The 18377-nt window shown below is 38.6% G+C and overlaps 1 protein-coding gene across 1 annotated transcript; it reads right to left on the bottom strand.

Annotated features, from left to right (window-relative positions):
- Positions 1–298: 298 nt before the first annotated feature.
- Positions 299–13214, bottom strand: LOC113114773 (lysophosphatidic acid receptor 6-like). The gene is made up of 2 exons (XM_026281764.1): positions 12934–13214; positions 299–1526 (listed from the first exon to the last, which is right to left on the bottom strand). The coding sequence occupies exons 1-2, from the start codon at positions 12948–12950 to the stop codon at positions 524–526; spliced, it is 1020 nt and encodes a 339-aa protein (XP_026137549.1). The 5' UTR covers positions 12951–13214; the 3' UTR covers positions 299–523.
- Positions 13215–18377: the final 5163 nt, after the last annotated feature.

Genomic DNA, 18377 nt, shown 5'->3' with positions numbered 1-18377 from the left:
ATGGTAAAATTTGCTTAACTGTCAATAATGTCACAATGCCAAAAATAAATAAATAGAGTAAGGCTTACATGGTACAATTCAATACATAAAAAAAATATTTAATTAATTTTTTTTGTTTTGATCTGTTAGGGGGGAGATCTGACCTCCTAAGTAAACATAAAATTTACTCCAAAATGGCAAAAATGTTAATAATCATCATGGCTCATATAAAACTAAACATTACCTTTGTGTTATGTGAATTCACTGCTCAATTTTTGTTACAAGTATGTTCCAAAAATAAATTGCCATATTTTTCAGATTAAAAGCAGTGATAAAATTCCAGTGCATAGCATAAGAGTTACTGCGATATTGTTTAGTACCCAAAAATTCATCTACATCACATGTAAACACACATCCTGTGTGTACATACGTCCCATCCACCTGCATACTCAACTATACAAGCATGTCTTCCATCTTCTTTCATTGTGTTCCTGTAGGATTAATCATCCTTGCATTTGCTCTCCATGAGTTTTAATGTAGCTCTTCACGTAAAACCAGTATCAACACATAATTCCGTATTGTCAGTGGCTTTGGGCGTACCACTATGTATTTCTCCAAACGTTAAACTCTTTGATCCACATATGTGTTTCTCTCTGATGCGTATAGCCATTCTCCTCTCTCGCTGCGCAGACTCCAGGTTCTCTTTAAGGATGAAATAGTAACATGCGCCATCTGCCAAGATGTTCACATTGCTAATGCATATGCTTATGTGAACAAAGTAGCGTAGATGATCAATGGTGTTTTGTTGCCACTTGCCTGTCTTGGCATGGAAGTATATGGGCGCTGCTATATGGTAAGGAATGAAACACGTAAGGAAGACGGCTAGGTTGCTGAGAACAATCTTCATGCTCTTGTTGTTGCACAGTTTGGAATCTCCAGGGTAGCGCACCCTCAGATTGTGCAGGATTTGCACCACACGCAGGGAACAGAACACCATCACCAAGGCGCTGCTGCAAAACACTGTTTCCATAGATGCCAGAATCCAACTTTTCGTCCAAGTTGAATTGGAGAATTGCTCAAAGCAATACACCGTTTTGTTTGCTGGATTATCGTGAAGTTTGTAGATGGGGAAGCTGCATACAAAGACCAGTATCCACAAGATTAGGCACACGATCATTGCCTTGCGTGGAGATCGCAAACGACGTGCAGCGAATGGAAACTGTAGAGCGATGTATCGGTCGACTGCAATGCACACGCTCAACATGATGCTGCCGTAGATGTTGACATAGAGCAGACTCTCCAGCAGGGAGCAGAAAGTCTGGCCTAGGCTCCAGTGCTTCTTGTAGGCATGTATTTTAAAAGGCAGGGACAGCATCAGCAGGCTGTCGTTGATGATCAGGTTGCAGAGGTAAACCGTGGATTCGCTCCAGCGTCGAACGCGAAAGAACAACTGCCACAAAGCAGCCAGAATCAGAGGGAATCCGAAAACCAGAATGGGCACATACACACACATCTGGACCCAACACACCCAATCACAGTGGCCTGTCCTGGGGAGAGAAAGACAGAGATGTTTTTGTTTTTTAGAAATTGTTAAGTTAAAAGTGCTGTATGGAACTTTTGGACTGTTCTCAAGCATAAAAATGTCAGAATATGTTTGCAGGTATTTAGGAAACATGCTTTGTGTTTCTACAAAAAACAATGCTACAGCCAGTTATTCTACTTCTAAATGTGTGTTCTGTGTCTGAATGTTTGTAATCATTTTGGTTCCACCAACTGCCACAAATACTATTTCAACACCCCGGGTTGCTAGCAAATGAACTGGGTCAGAGATTGCAGATTCTTCCCTTACCTAGCATCCACATAAAAAAAAACTCTATGATCAGAGGCATATTAAAACATGGATAAATCAACTTAGCAACTTGACCATATGTATGGGGCACTATTTAGAACTTCCAGGTAAAGATAAGCCAGTTCGTAATCTTCCGGTGAAGCTCATTTTATACATGCTATAGGTAGAGACTCTCACAGAAACCTATTCTGCCTCATTCTTATTAGAAACTGAGAAACAAAATAATTCTTAATTCTTAAGTATTAAGTAAACTTTTGGCTTGACTCCTGAGGCCAGAGGAGGGCGCAATAAGCAATTAAATGCAGTGCATTAAATTTGTTATTTGATGCAATGAAATAAGACAATATTTAAAAAGTGCATAAAGTCTAAATCAGGTACCCTGCAGAGTTTAGATTCAACACTAATTAAACACACATGATTCAACTAATCAAGTCCTTCAGGCTTATTTGAAAACTACATGGTATGTGTTTTGGAGAAGGGTTGGAACTAAATTCTGCAGGGCTCTGGCCCTCCAGGATTTGAGTTTGACACCCCTGGTCTAAATGAACATACAAAGAGCCGGTGCGCGGATCACAGACCGCATTTAAAAACATGAGAATTAAGTGGAATAAATCCCCCACAAATTCTCCAAACATGTTTTCTAAAAATTAACTTAAAAATTAATATACTCTTTTAATTTTGACGCGAGTGCAACAGTTGTGTGTCTTGAAAATGTGTTGCATATGCATGCTGAGTGAATGGTTTGTTTCGGTTTTAAACCTAAACAATATCTCCTCTATATATTTTGAATGAAAAACAGAGAAGTGGTGTATCTCATGGGTTCAACTGGACATTAAAATGCAACAACAGCACTTACGTTATCATCACCGCATCTTGTGCACCACTGATAAGACTCCCTGGTGCACACCTAAAATTAAAATGCACCGTTTTTGCATTTGAATGCAAATTTTTGTTTTAAATTACATTTTTATTAATCTCCTCAACACAGGCAATAGGGGCACTCATTTCAACGTGTTCATATGTCACAGTTTACTGTCTGATACACAATTACACGGAGACATACAGTAGAAATGGGGTAAAAGAAAAACGGGTAAACATTGGCAATGCTTTTCCAAGATGGATTAATTTGATAGAATGTTTGGTTCGAGGTGACACTGCAAACTTGCACGGAGTTTCTTCTCAACAAGCTAGCTAAAATGCTGCTCCATAAGCAATACATACTGTCAAAAAGTGAATCTACATTCTTAACCAGCCCATCTGCTTTCAAAAAGCCAGTGTCTGGCCATTCTGTTTTAGTTTTAAATGCATTTTCTGTACAAGGTGCATTTTCTGTTGACACCCTAATTCTTAAAGAACATAAATCCGCTAAGAATGTACACACAAAATGTTTTTTTTATTTTATTTTTTTATAGCTTATTAAGTTATGCACTTATTTGATTTGGGATTAGTTTTAAAACATTGTTTAACAAAAAGCACTCCTTTCCTTTCATAACTGCCACAGTACAAAAGGCAGAGACATAAGATAAGTGCCGAACAGGATGTTTATTAACAGGTTTGAAGAAGAATGTAAGAGGATAAGGTAAAGGCAGGTGAGAATGAACACACTGAAGGTTTCTGGTGAGCTTATTTTTTGGGCTGATGGTGTGACTCTTTTGCAGATGCGCAGGAGATTGCTTAACAGGATCAGTGGAGTCGTTCCTGGGAAGCATTGCTCAGAGTCCAGAATGGTCCAATGACTTGGACGGCAGATTGGCCAGTGAGTGACTGAAAGGAGCATGAGGCGTTTCTCAATACCAAGTTCACAGAGTCTGGACTTCCATTCTTCCGAGTTTGGACTTGCCAAGTTCGACTCAGTAGAACGAACTCTCGAGGACGGGAGGACGCGAGTCCAGTCATTCTAAAAATGGAACGGCAGCGTACTTAATAGCGTCACTCAGCATGCAATAGGCCTGCATGCTTTACTTGAAGTAACTTTATTTTCAACATATTACTATAAAAAAAAACGAATACGTACCTACTCTGATTTATTTTCACTTTATTTTTATAATGAAATTGAATATAATATTAAACCACTGCCTCTTTTATTTAAAAAAAACTATTAAACATATTAATATGTGGTTAAGGTAACATTACTACTATGATTTTTATATTTTCATCATTTAAAATAAAATGTGGAAACAACTCCCTTTTTCCATGAACAATCTAGCAATAAACCCACTCAATTTAAATAAAAAAAGCGGAAAATGGTTGAAAGGTGTAAATCAATTGTAAAACAACAATAGTATTTCAAAATGTATTACTAATGCTGTGTTCACACCAAACGCGAATAGAGCGTCTGGCACGAATGATTTCAATGTTAAGTCAATGGGTCTGGAGGTCTCGCGGCACAAATGAAGTGTTTAGCTCAGCGCGGAAGACGCGAATTCGCCTCTTTCGCGCGAACTGAATTCTGGGTTATGCCCCGTATCAAGTCCGCACAAGTCACCTCTCCATGCATCCTCGGTAAAAGGGGCAGATCAAGAACACATCCGGGGATTTGAACATAGACAGTAAAAGAAATGGACACAGCGACCCCATTGGAACTCAACTGAGACAATTGAAGCCCATTTTAGCGTTTTTAAGCACTTCCATTTCTGACGCGCAGACTCAAACGAAACTTGACGACGTCAGCAACCTGTCTGACAGAAGTAAATGTTCTAGTAGCTGTACGTGCAAACTGCCATCGTTAATCTTGCAGAGACGGCGAGCTTGAGCAGGGAGTTCTTTGTCGTGAGTGAGCAGGAGTAAGTATTCTGATTAATTATTTTGTATTGCATTTTAAAATGTAACGCCAGTACGCCATATTTAGTTAATTGCCTGCGAGCTTATCCTCCTGTCTGTACGGTAATGCGACAGAGAGTCGAGTGGGTTATGACGCAATCGTTAGCCTATTTTTTACAAAAACTGTTTCTACGGGGCCATAATGTAACATAGAAGGTAATGGAGCCCTTTATACATTGTCATGTATCTTTAGAAATAAATAATGGACAAACGGAGTCTTTAAATGCCTCAGATGTAAAGTTATTTGCTGTCAAAGTGACGCCAAAATGAATGGGAGTCAATGGGAATGCTAACGCAAGTGAAGTTCTGCTACAAGATGGCAGCACGCAGCCGACTTCAACTTCCGGTTGACTTCCTTGCCGCCTGGATTTGAACTGGACTTGGCTAGATGTGAACTTTGAATTGGAACAGTACTTGGGCAGCGACTGATGACGTTTCACAAGTCCACAAGAACACAAGTAAAGACAAGTACGCATATTGAGAAACAGCTATGCTTTTGAGGGTGGCTTGATTGGAGGTGGCAGGTGCAAGTGATCAGAATCTAGCAGTGTGAGATCTAGTGAGAGTGAATTAAAATAAACAAAGGAGCATTCTGGGGTATGGAGTCCAGAGCTTGTGACAGATACTCCCTGACATTAGCTCCACCTCCCAGAAGGCACATCCCGCAACGTAACATTCACCCGGGAAGCTGGTCCAAGACAGAGACACGGGAGGCCTCCAGGGCGCATCAGGGAGCTCGGGAGGCCATGGCAGTGCTTCCTCTGAGGACTGGAGTGAGTTTTGAGGCTTGGGAGCACTTGGGAGTGCTTACAATGAGCGGGCACTGGAGTGCTTGCCACGAATCCACTGACAAACTGTGCCAGGTTGATGCAACTGTTCAGGGTCCACCTGGATCCTGCCAGCAGCATCTGAGGAGCAATCTTCTCATTCAAAAGCAGTCCACCGGAGTCCACCGGTCAAGGGAAATCCACTAGGAGCAGGTGATGAACTCCTGGATGTACTCATCTAGATGGCAGCCATCTTTATAAACTGAACAAAGTGGTTCGAGGGGATCTTTAGAGGCAACTGTTATGGGCTGATCTTCTGTCGCAGTACACAAGGCAGAGACATGAGGTAAGTGCCAAACAGGATGTTTATTAACAGGTTTGCAGAGGAATGTTATTGACAACGTGGGGGAGGTTGTGGCCTAATGGTTAGAGAGTTTGACTCCTAACCCTAAGGTTGTGGGTTCAAGTCTCAGGCCAGCAATACCACAACTGAGGTGCCCTTGAGCAAGGCACCGAACCCCCCGACTGCTCCCCAGGTGGCACAGCGGAGTTGTTGGAGGATCGCAGGAGATTCAACAGATAAGTCTTTCTTGGCTGTCCAGACCACTCCAATGTTCTGGATAGTACATGAACAGTAGACCGGCTGGTGCTGAAAGGAGAATGCTTTTGAAGGTGGCTTTGATTGGAGGCAGCAGGTTCAGGTGATCAAAATCCAGGTGAGTGTGATCAGGGGCATGTTCAAGTTCAAAACGGTGCACAACGTTTTGCTACGGTTTCCGTTCTGAACGTCACGTTTCCTGGAAACGGCGTGCACCGGTGTGCAACGGGGTTTGAGATGCGTTTTCTCTTGTTTGGTGGGTGTGTCAGAACCGCAGTCCAATCAGCAGCAACATGTATATAAAGCACGCGGTATTAAAGTGAACTCGCAAAATGTCTTCAAGGAAAATAATGTAAAAATGTGTTCGTTGCAGCTCGGTATACGCAACAACTGAGGATGTTAGAAGAAATGTTTGTCGTAAGTTTTATTGTAAAAATATAGGATATCAACATAATGATGTAGTTGTTTATATTTTTAGCTTCATTGCAAGTGTATGACATTTGGTATAGAAATAAACAATGATAATTAAGTGCTTTTCCTACAAATGAGAAAGAAAATACAGGGTATTAAAACCGTTTGAACTACAAATAAAGTCAGTATGTGAGGCTAAATAGATGGCTCCGAAAATTCTTCACAAAGAACAAAAATAATGGCCTTCTCAGCTGCCATAGTTGCAACACTTGCGTCATCAGAACAGTGTGTTCAACGCATCACCGTTTCTGTTTAAAAAACGTTGTGCAACGTTTTGTCGGGGCTGAACGCAGCCCTGGTGAGAGTGGTGACTGTGAACAGGTGTGAGTTGAGGAGGATTATGGGGTATAGAGACCAAAGCTTTAAAATGTATCAGATTCTCCCTGATAATAACTTCTTTAAAAAAAAAATGCAGGGTTATTTTTTTCAATCCAAATGCTGGGTTGAGCTTATTGAGTGCTTTTTTATTTTTATTTTTGTGTGTGTTTGGGTAGTTTTATTTTAGTTACCCCCCTGATTGCACAAGTACATAACAGAGACGTCCATTTGACGTCTGCATTACATCTGCAAGATGTATTTTTTAGAGTGTTTGCTCATTTGCAATAAGTCTACATTCCTATTAGATTTCAAATAGATATTCAGAAAATATTTTTAAGATGTTTGTGATTTAGAATGTATGTAAATCTGACATCTTAAAGATGTCTATCGGATGTTTGTGCACAGCAGATGCTTACCAGATGAAGCGATTTTTAACAGACGTCTTGTTGACGTACATGTGCTATGTGTTCATCCAGCGAACATTTAGCATAATTTCATATAAACTATAAGAAAGGATATTTTTGTGGCCACAAAAAAAAAAAAAAAACTAATAATGCATTAGAGCATGTAGTAAGGATCAGAATCGTAAAGGGACAATTAATTTGTAAGGCTAAATCAGAAGCTCGTGTAATTTGTGAACAAGAGTTTTAGTTAATAACACTAACACAAACTAGTCTTACAAACAAACAAACAAACAATCACTCATACATGGCAAAGTCCAAATAAGGCTTGTTGGTTGAAACCATCAGGAAAACCAGAGAATGAAAAGAGTCAGTTGGTAAAACCATCAGCGTAATTTTAGAACGGGGTCTACAGCTTATACTAAACCTCTGTTTCGTTTAGTTAAATGTACGAAAGTCTTGATGGTTTGGAAGTTCGGTGGTGTAGGAGTCACGATCACCTTCTTAATGAACTCCAAAAAGATGTTATTCTGACTCTGGCGGTCGGGAGAGATTTCTCCCAGATGGAGAAGATCTAAGAGAGACGTCAGCTGAGATCCAAGGATCGTTGGTGAATGTAAAGTCAAGGCCGAAGCCTGCTGCAGACTTAAGTGTTGCAGAAGCATTCTAGCTCACATCCTCATCTCCTCAGAATCTAACCGAGCAGCAGACTGACTGAGCTTTATCTCCTATTGCGCTCACACTTCAGGGAGGTCACAGAGCCAATGGTGACTTGCACTTTTGGAGGGAAGGTTTACGACTCTGTCTTAGAGCATGGTATTTTGCATATGTAATTTGATTGGTTGTTGAATGCAAAAACTACTAAAGGTTCTTAGAACACTACTAATATGGTTGCATAAGTAAAAACATAATATACACTCTCATTTAGATAATCTGAAGACAAATTCATAAAGACCAAACATGGTATATGTAAAGTTACGTGAATGAGTGGTTCGTTCTATCATAGGCATGCATAAAGCAGTATACAATACAAAAGACAATATACAAAAACAGCAATAATCTACACAATTACCCGAAGGATATACGCTTTCGTTCAAAGAAGGATTTTCCTATGAATTAATTACAGAGGAGCCATTTTTTGGGGCATTACGTGTCTGTTTTAGAGAGACTTGAGTAAGAGCTGGCTGTTTTCTTTTGAGCAATCAAACTAGTGTTATCAGATGGTTTGTCTTTGCTTGTCATGGAACTAGAGGCCTGTTCTGCACTTTTGAGTTGTTTGTTGCATTTTGGGGGAGGGGTCCATAGACCCTCAAAGTTGGCCATTTGGTTAGGTATATCATTAGATATTATTTGTAAAATATAACAAATAGTTGTGTGTCTGATTGATAGCTGTGGCCTAATGGTTAAAGAGTTAGACTTGTAACCCACAGGTTCGAGTCTCGGTGCTGGCAGGAGTTGTGGGTGGGGGGGGAGTGAACGAAGAGTGCTCTCTTCCACCCTCAATACCTATGGCTGAAGTACCCTTGAGCAAGGCACTGAACCCCCAGTTGCTCCCCGGGCGCAGGATCTATAGCCTCCCATTGCTCCGGGTGTGTGTTCACGGTGTGTTCACTTCTCACTGCCGTGTGTGTGCACTTGAATGGGTTAAATGCAGCGCACCAATTTGTCACGACTTTCACTTTCAAATACTACACTGCAAGAGTTCTGAAGTTAGTAGTTCCCCACCAAACAGAGACTGGCCAATTATGTGTGAATTACTTTTGTCTAATGTTTAATTTTTACTTCTAATATTTGTTAAACAAGTTTAAATGTAGGCAATATGTATGACTATGATATAAAAATATTAGCTAATAAAGCTTTCCGCTAATAAGTTTTCATGCAAACCAAATTGGTTGTGTGGAGTATTTTACAAAAGTTTCAAGGATTTAAATAAATAACCCAATATTCTGGGTAAAATTAACCCAAAATGTGTTGTGTCCTAAATTACCCACCCCTTGTTTTTAAGTGTTAATCATTTATACAACTTCATGGGTTATTATACGTTTTAACAGAGGAGTTTTCAAAAAAATTTAATAAAAATTACCATTTAAATTAATAGAATACAAAAGAACTACTTTTAAATCCTCTAAATAATGGCTATTGTAATGCAAAGAAGCACAAACAAACATTCTGCCTAACATTTGCCTTTGTGTTCCAGGAATAATGGCTTACAGGTTTGGAAACAGGTGAGTAATCTGATGATGATTTTTTTCAGAGGAAGAATAGCAGGCCTGCGGGACAGTCATTTGCATCATAGTAAAGTACTTCTATTTTGTTAAAGTGTAAAAAGGATGTTACTTCTTGCCATTTACACTTGGTGCAAACAGTAAAATTTGTACAAAGGTGAGAATGAACATAGGCGCAATAACTGGTTGGTGACATTTATAATGAAAGTTTGACATATTTATATTAAAACAAACAGGCACTAAAAATGAATCCAGAATCAGCCCATTCTGTCTAAATATGAGCTAATATGGTACATGGTTATATAGCGGGTTGAAAGATCTATTATTGTGGAGCAGACATTATGAATTAATTATAGACCCACATTGTACTCATGACACTGAGCATTATAAAGGCTTTCAAGAACAAAGATGACTGTAAGATTATGTTTTGTATTTTAAACATATTTTATTGTTCTCATGATAATCAAACTTGTTTGGGTTTGAAACACAAGTGTCTGTCTTTAATATTTAGATACGTTAAAGAAATCAAGACGGAAACCATTTTTTTGGGGGGTGTTAAAAGAACAAAGTATACATACTGTATGCACATTTGTGACATCATAGCTCTGGTTTACTCCAGTTTGCTGGAACTGTCCTGAGCAACCTCTCAGGACGGCCTACCACACAGTATTTTCAAAATATAGGGGAAAGGTTTGAGGTTTTTCTAGCTTCATGCTTAAAACACATCCTGCCTGATGAAATGTGCTACTTGCTTTTTTTTTATTTATCAAGCTGGCATCGCTTAGTTCTTACTCTATGTGCCAAAATGGTTTTAAATAGAGATTATATTTTCTGAACCCTGAAACTAAACACATTGTTTCCATCCTCCCTGCATTGTCTCTCCTGAATAATCGATATCATTGGAATAACTTTAAAGACAATTTTGTTTTTCAGCTGTTGAATAATAAAAAGACTGACAGCCAATCAGAATCCATCCAACTTAAAAAAATAAATAAAAAAAAACTCTAGCATTTACACCTGACATAAGCAGCCAATGCTTATGATAAACAAAGCTTTATTGTGCCTTGGTGTAGAGTAAAAGCTAACAGTTACTTTTATAATTTTTGTTGTGAACAGGTGCTCCCAGTACCAGCCCTGAGTTGTAGAGGTGAGGCTCCTATATCCTATGTGTCATATAAAACAAACAATATATGAAAATCTACATTGCAAATAACGTTTACTGGAACGAACCACATCCGTGTATCATCATTAAAATACTGAATTTCTGTATTTGAGAAACATGGTCAGGATACATGTTATTTAGAAACAATTGTGGATCAAACAGATAAATAGACCTATATCTTCTAGAAACGATTCAAGATGAATGATTTTCCTTCCAAACAGGAGGTCAAATGTAGGTTAAATCTGTATTGTGACTTGAGATCAAACGCCATCAAATGGAAATTCTCTGACGATTTCAGTGTTGAAGGCGGCAAACGGAAATGTGGTCTCCTTGGAATTTTTATTTTAGTTATTGTCTTCTCTTCTTCATTTATTCTATTGTAAAAACACCGAAATTAGAAAATTTTTATTGCTGCCTTTTTTTTTTTCTTTTTTTTTTACCACTGAATGAATTTAGTAGCCTAAATCAAGAATTATGACAAGCTGTTATGATGACAACAACGTTATATCTAGATATTTAACAAATAAAACAAAATATAGCCTAGGCTATATATCCAAAAGATAGGCTACTGATCTTGAATTAATGGAATTGACTTTGACACGATCACATGGATATTTCTGCGTTTGGCGGAAACTGGTAGGGTGATATCAGGTAAAATGGGCCATCAGGTAAAATGGGCCATTTAAGGTTTGGGGGTCCTAGTCCCTATGGAATTTAAAACCAATGACTACAAAATATTTCAAACTATTGTCATAACTGTGCTTGACAAGTAACAGGTGATTTAATTGGTTTATGGTTGCTATGGTGGGTGGGGTAATAATTCTTATGGAGACTGCACCAGAGAGCTGCATGGTAAGTAGCCTGGCATACCAAATGTAACTAAACTATTATAAGGATGATAAATCTATAAAAAAACAAACATGCACATAAAAAAAATATGCATAATATCTGCCTTGATGGCATCAATCAGAAATAATGTTGTTAGTTTGGTATAGGAACATATTTTTTGAAAAAGTGATGTTTTTCTTGGCGGCCCAATTTACCTTAACCCACTCAGGTAAAATGGGCCACATGGTTTCAGCTAAAATGGGCCATCATCTGTGTCACTCACAAACACATATACACATGTGTGTGTGTGTCAATTTATATATATATTTACATTTAGCTGACGCTTTTATCCAAAGCGACTTACAATTACTATATATATATGTCAGAGGTCGCACGCCTCTGGAGCAACTAGAAGTTAAGTGTCTTGCTCAGGGACACATTGGTGGATTTGAACCCAGGGCTCTCATACCAAAGGTGTACAAACATAAAATGTGATCCATGTTCTGCCTGGTTTCATGAGAGCTGTGGTGAAGAGAATGGTATCTGTGATGACGATGGTTTAATTTGCAAAGACTGTGTTTGAAAAAAACTTTCATCACACACACACACAAATCAGTTATCAGTTATCAATTTTGAATGTGAATTTTTGTAATTTGCACATTTTGTTCTAAATGTATTGTTCTCACACACACACACACACACACACACACACACAGTCTGGTCAGCTATCCTCGTGGGGACTCTCCATAGGCGTAATGGTTTTTATACTGTACAGACCGTATTTTCTATCGCCCTACACCAACCCTACCCCTAAACCTAACCCTCACAGGAAACTTTCAGCATTTTTAGATTTTCAAGAAACTTCACTCTGTGTAATTTATTAGCTTGTTTACCCGTGGGGACCTCAATTTAGGTCCCCACCGTGACACGAGTCCCCATGAGTCTGTGTGTATTCAGGTTTAAGTCCCCACCAGAATAGAAAAACAAGTACACAAAAAACACACACACACACACACAACTGACACCAGTTCACTGATCTATGTTGTTCCAAAATTGACTTTTTTAATTGCACATTTGAATATGTGGGTTTGCACCCAAAATGTATTTTTTTTTTATGGCACATATGGATATGTTTTTTTAATGCAGTTTAAATGTTATGTGGCTGTATAAGCAGTTGTTTTGAAATTAAAATTGATGATAAATTACTATTTCCCTTTGCAGTTTGACCGGCCCATTTTACCTGAACAGCTGGCCCATTTTACCTTAAACTGCTCATGCAAAAAAAGTTGGCACAACTGATGTTTCAAGAACTGTAGGGCCTAAATAATTATATTTTATTACATAATTTCAACACAAAATTATCAAAAACAGTCATTATTAATCATAAATACACATGGAATAGGCATATATGGTATTGTATTATTGTCCCAAACGATTTACCAAAAAGTGGCCCAATTTAGCTGATATCACCCTACCTAGTAGATCGTTATAAAGAATAGACACGCGGATACTCACGTTACGTTGGAGTTCATTCCCACAGAAAATAATTTAAATTTTGTGCTGTCTTCTGCCGCTATCTACACTTTAAGGCAAGTTTTAGGTCCTCACAGGAGATGAGTTGTGAAAAAAGTTGCTGAAGCATCGCGTGCTCTGTCTGTTGTTGGTCGAGTGGGTGCTGTATACTTATATTTCCGTTGCAGACAAGCTGAACTCTGCAGTCAGTCAGACAGAAACTGGTGGAGGTTTATCTGCCAAAAGAGAAACTACAGCTGCAGTCGCTCACGCGTCAGCCTCTCGCGCGGTGTTTGTGGGCTTTATTCCATTCAGATTAGAAGCCAAGTGTGCTAGTTACCTTTTCACACACAAAGACTTGCTTTCACACTATATGAGGTTAAGAACCTCAATCTTCTGTTAGACATGCTTACATGTTAACAGTCAAATAATTATGAAACTCTTATGAAATCTGACCAACAAATATGACACATAAAGCACTTAAGTGTGGGTTTTATTGTGTTCTCTTGTATAGCTGTGGCTCCTGCAGAATCTTGGGGTGGCACATCAAAATAAAGACAAAAAATTAAGGGTTTGCAATATTGACAAAAAAATATAGCCTATCTCTGTGATTTCTGGGATTTTAGCGATTACGATAATTAGACTATATTTTGCTGTGTGTTATTGTGCTGATATCTTATTTCTAATTGTACTGACAGCTGACTCATGAATTTTTACCTTTACACCATTTTTTCTAAAAGTGTGCACCATCTTTTAGGTCAAAAATCTGCATTTGCCAAGCAAATGAAAGTAAAAGTCATGTCATTTACAAAGTATTGTAAACCCATATTCGGAATTGGTGCTCTGCATTTAACCCATCCAAGTGCACACACAAACCCAGAGCAGTGGGCAGTTATATATCCAGTGCCCAGGCGGGGAGCAACTGGGGGTTCAGTGCCTTGCTCAAGGGCACCCATGAGGGTGGAAGAGAGCACTGTTCATTAACTCCCTAACCCACCTACAACTACTGCCAGCACCCACTGTGGCCTAATGGTTTGCAATCGGTAACAACAAAACTTATCTTTGCAATGCAGAGAAAACAGAAACTGCATCTGAAGTGCCATTTAGATGTTTTTTACACACTGTTTAATGCAGCTCTGTGGGACAATAAACAATGCTGCAATTATTATTTTTTCACCTTTTTTTCCAAACTATTGTGTATTTACATTCTGCATTTAATTTAATAGAACCTACTGCAAATAATCCCAGGGGTGGCATGAGTTTATACAGTGGTGGCCGTGGCAGAAACACAGTCACTATCATCAGTGGGTAAAATCTCTACACGTAGCATGGTTCAGATTGGCCGTTTGCTGTCGTCAGGCCGATGGCGAGCAAAGGTCAGGCTAGTTTGTTTGGTGTGTTCCACTCTTCGGCTCTCGTGTGGCTCACATCAGTGGCAGTTTGCATCGGGGCCTTCGGCGAGAGTGAGAGCTCTGATTGGATGTTCAGTTTAGTAAAGTCAGTGCAGAGAATTAAAGCAAAAGTGATGAAAACAAGCATGTTAATGAAGGGGGTAGAGACAGAAGGCCGTTTAAATTGTTACGTGATCTTTCCCAATCATTCTAATATGCAAATGTTTTCATAACAAACTTTAGCCACTTAAAATGATTAAAGTTATTGATACTCAAAACGGTAAGCAAACGCTGTTTTTTTTTTGTTGACTTATCTAGTATATCTTGGTTTCAGTTTCTCCTTTTGAATGACGAATATATAGACTATTAATAGCTGCTTGTTCCTCTCATGCATGCGCAGGACGCACGTGTTAGTTTGCCTTCGGCTGTAGTCTGTGCAGTACGGAGCCCCGCACATTACATGCAAGAAAAATAAATAAATTGTGCGCACGATTTACTAATCTGTTCCCTCAATTTACTAAAACGTGCTCACGATTACTATTGCGTACCCTCAATTTACTATTTCACTATTATTTACTATCGAATTAGTAAATCTTGGGCACAATTTATAAATCTAGTGAATGCTATAGTAATCGTGTGCACGTTTTAGTATATTGAGGGAATGAATTAGTAAATCATGCACACGATTTAGCCTAATATTTTTTCCTGCATGTCATGTGCGGGGCTCTGTAGTGCAGTGAGTTCCAGCGCAGCTTTTTGGTCCGACGTCGCTGACGCAAGGCGACAACACCATTGGCTTTCGTCGCCCCTAGTTCTTTGAATTCGGCTTGGTGTGTCCTGGCCTTTACCGTCATAATACTAGACAGAAAGATCCCTGAGTAACGTTCTCAGAACTTTGGCTAATGTTATGAATGTCATGAACAAACGTTCTTCCAGTAATAATAATAGAAGGTTTATTTAGTGTATTTTCTGATATTAGCTATATTTATATTTATGGTAGGCCAAGGTTTATTTGGACTCACTTCTAACAGTTTTCTAAATGTTAGCCCACTTGCTTCACAGCGTCCAGAGAGCATACAAAATAACATTCCCATAACGTTTCCTTAAAGGGATACTCCACCTCAAAATGAAAATTTTATCATTAATCACTTAGCCCTATGTCGGTCCAAAACCGTAAAAGCTTTGTCTGTCTTTGGAACACAATTTAAGATATTTTGGATGAAAACCGGGAGGCCTGTGACTGTCCCATAGACCGCCAAAGCCCCTTTCACACTGCACGTCGGACCCGCAATATTCCCGTAACATTGCCTGGTCGCCTTCTGTGTGAAAGCAACCACGTCCCGGAATTGATTACCGAATCGAACCCGGGTCGGGGACATAGTAACATTGCGGTAATCGATCCGGAACGAGCGCTGTGTGAACAAAAGCCAGATCTAATTCCGTATCGAAGTGATGACGCGCGTTATCGCGCGACTCTTTTACCGGCTGTTTTGAAGGAAGATCAACATTCGCGACGAAAACATATGTGCAAACTGTAATGAAGCAGAGATCAGTTAGTTCCTCACTTTCCGCGCTGACGCAGAGATCGTTTGTTTGCTTCAGTTAAAGTATAACGTGCCAAGCATAGTTGACTCATACATCACACGTCACGCGCTGATGTCACGTGTCGTTACGGGATCTTCAAGGGTTGTGTGTGAAAGCACGCACATATACCGGGTCATCACTGGCAGTGTGAAAGTGCCAAATCTAGCGACCAGGGAACAATAACAGGAACACTTAACCCCTGTATTTGCCGGAATGGCAGTGTGAAAGGGGCTCAAGTAAGTTACACTGTCAAGGTCCAGAAAAGTATGAAAGACATTGTCAGAATAGTCCATATGCCATCAGTTGTTCAATCGTAACATTATGAAGCGACGAGAATACTATTTGTAAGAGAAGAAAACTAAAATAATGACTTTATTCAACAATTCCTTTGTCAACAGTCTCTTCTGTGTCCCTCCAAATCAATGTATGCTGCGTATGCATCACAAGGATGTGCTGTTTCTCCGTGTATTTAGCTTTGATTTGAAAGAAAACAGTGCATCCTTGTGGCACGGCTGATACAGAAGAGCATACGGTGATATGGAGAGACAGTATCCATTAAAGTTCGTATGGTATAACCAAAAAAAAAAAGTTTAAAAACATTTTGGAAATAATGTTTTCATAACTTAACATATTTGTTTGATAGCTGCTGGGGTTTAGACAGTGTGTGTGTGTGTGAAATGGCACATTGTAAAAGCCAAATGATCATTTTGACTTCCTTTTTTTTCAGCAACATTCATCTTTTTCTCACAGCAACATATATGCAAAAAATGCTTTTCTAATAAATAAAAAAAAGTCCAAATTAAGTGTTTTTGATAAATAATCATGTTTTCTGTTTGAAATAAGATTATTTTTCTTACGCTATATATACTGACAGATTAAATTGCTTTTTCTAAGCAAAATGTCACTTAATTTTAACTTAATTTTGAATAGTTTTTACTTGTCTAGAAAATCCTTCTTGATTTAAGATTTTTTTAATATTTTGGCTGGAAACAAGACATCTCATTTTTTATTTTATTTTTTTAAAGTGAACACATGTACAGAAGTATCCTACCATAGGGCCCTCCTGCATAAGAAGCAAACCTCACCACTAGATGATGACAAACCTCAAGTTCCACTGTTAATGACTCATAAAACCACCAAAATGCTAAAGAAAACAGTCTGTGTTGGTTTTAGCCATTCTCCTAGCCTTTCTAAACTGCTCTTCAGCTGGTTTTCCAGGAATACTTCAATTGAAATGCCCTTTCCCCCTATGATTCCACTTTATTTATTTAAGTATTAATGACAACTATAATTAAAACTATTATTTATTTGCATATGTTTAAAACATAAAAATATTAGCAACTTTCATAGGCTAATATGAAGCAACATCACAAACAATATTTGTTCACACGGTTAATGAATAAGCATTATAGAGGTAAAACTGCTATCACAGGGACTTTGATCTCACTGCTGATGATCGTTTAGACAAGGCTGGGCAGTTTCTCATGTAGCCTGTAGAACTGCGGCACACCTGTTCTTCACAGGTGAAGTTTATAAGAGTGAGGTGTGCCCGTCACATGACGCAGGGCTCTTTCCACTGGCATTACATAATCTCAGAAATCCACAGACTCAGTGAATCCATATTCCATCCCGAAACTCAATACAGACATCAGGCTTTGTTTATACACTCCCTAACTTTGAATACTCGGAGTCACACACATTCATAGCTGTCTATGTGGGGACATACCAAATCTAAAATGTATGGCAACATGCAAACTCAAAAGAAGACTGTAAATTTGGTTTTCTCTGATTTACTTAACTTACATTATCCAGCAATTCTGGCAACAAAGTACGATATCCTTATTTGGCTCTTTGGCTTGACTAGGTAATGGTAAGAGACATCTAACCCCTTTTTTTTTGTGACAGAAATTGCCTAACTCAGGTGTGTCTTATTTACGTCTTTGCTTGATGCATGTTATTCCATGTGCGTGAAGTTCATGCTTCAATAGAAATTTTAGGATTATTTTTCGGTAAATGTTTGTGGTTGCATGCACATTCTGATCTGTGTGTGTGTGTCTGTGCTTTTGTGTGCTTGTCAATGTGTGTTAATCAGCAGGAGCACAATGGGATTAGACTGAGAGCTTTTGGCCAGGCAGGAGAGAGAGAACTTTTTAACCCTGAGTACTTAGCTGACTGTATTTTTTTTTTTTGTCTAAAACTATTAAAAACCCTTTAAATGAAATAAAATATAAATATTAGATGAAAAACACAAATGAAAAAAATGTAAATGTTGCCTTTAACAAAAATTCTAACTTAAAAAAATAAATTAAAAAGACAAAAAACAAACATGAAGACCAAATTTCACAACCAAAGAAACAGCAAGCAACACAATGAATTTACCACAAATTTCTGAAGTAGAAAATATTAAAATAGCATTTTGTGTAAAACATACTCCAGTAATCTTGTTGTATTTAACATACTTGTTGTAGGTCT

This window comes from Carassius auratus, chromosome 15 (assembly GCF_003368295.1).
Source record: "Carassius auratus strain Wakin chromosome 15, ASM336829v1, whole genome shotgun sequence".
Classification (NCBI taxonomy): Eukaryota; Metazoa; Chordata; class Actinopteri; order Cypriniformes; family Cyprinidae; genus Carassius; species Carassius auratus.
Note: the sequence above shows the minus strand (reverse complement) of the source record. Positions and strands in the feature narration are given on the sequence as shown.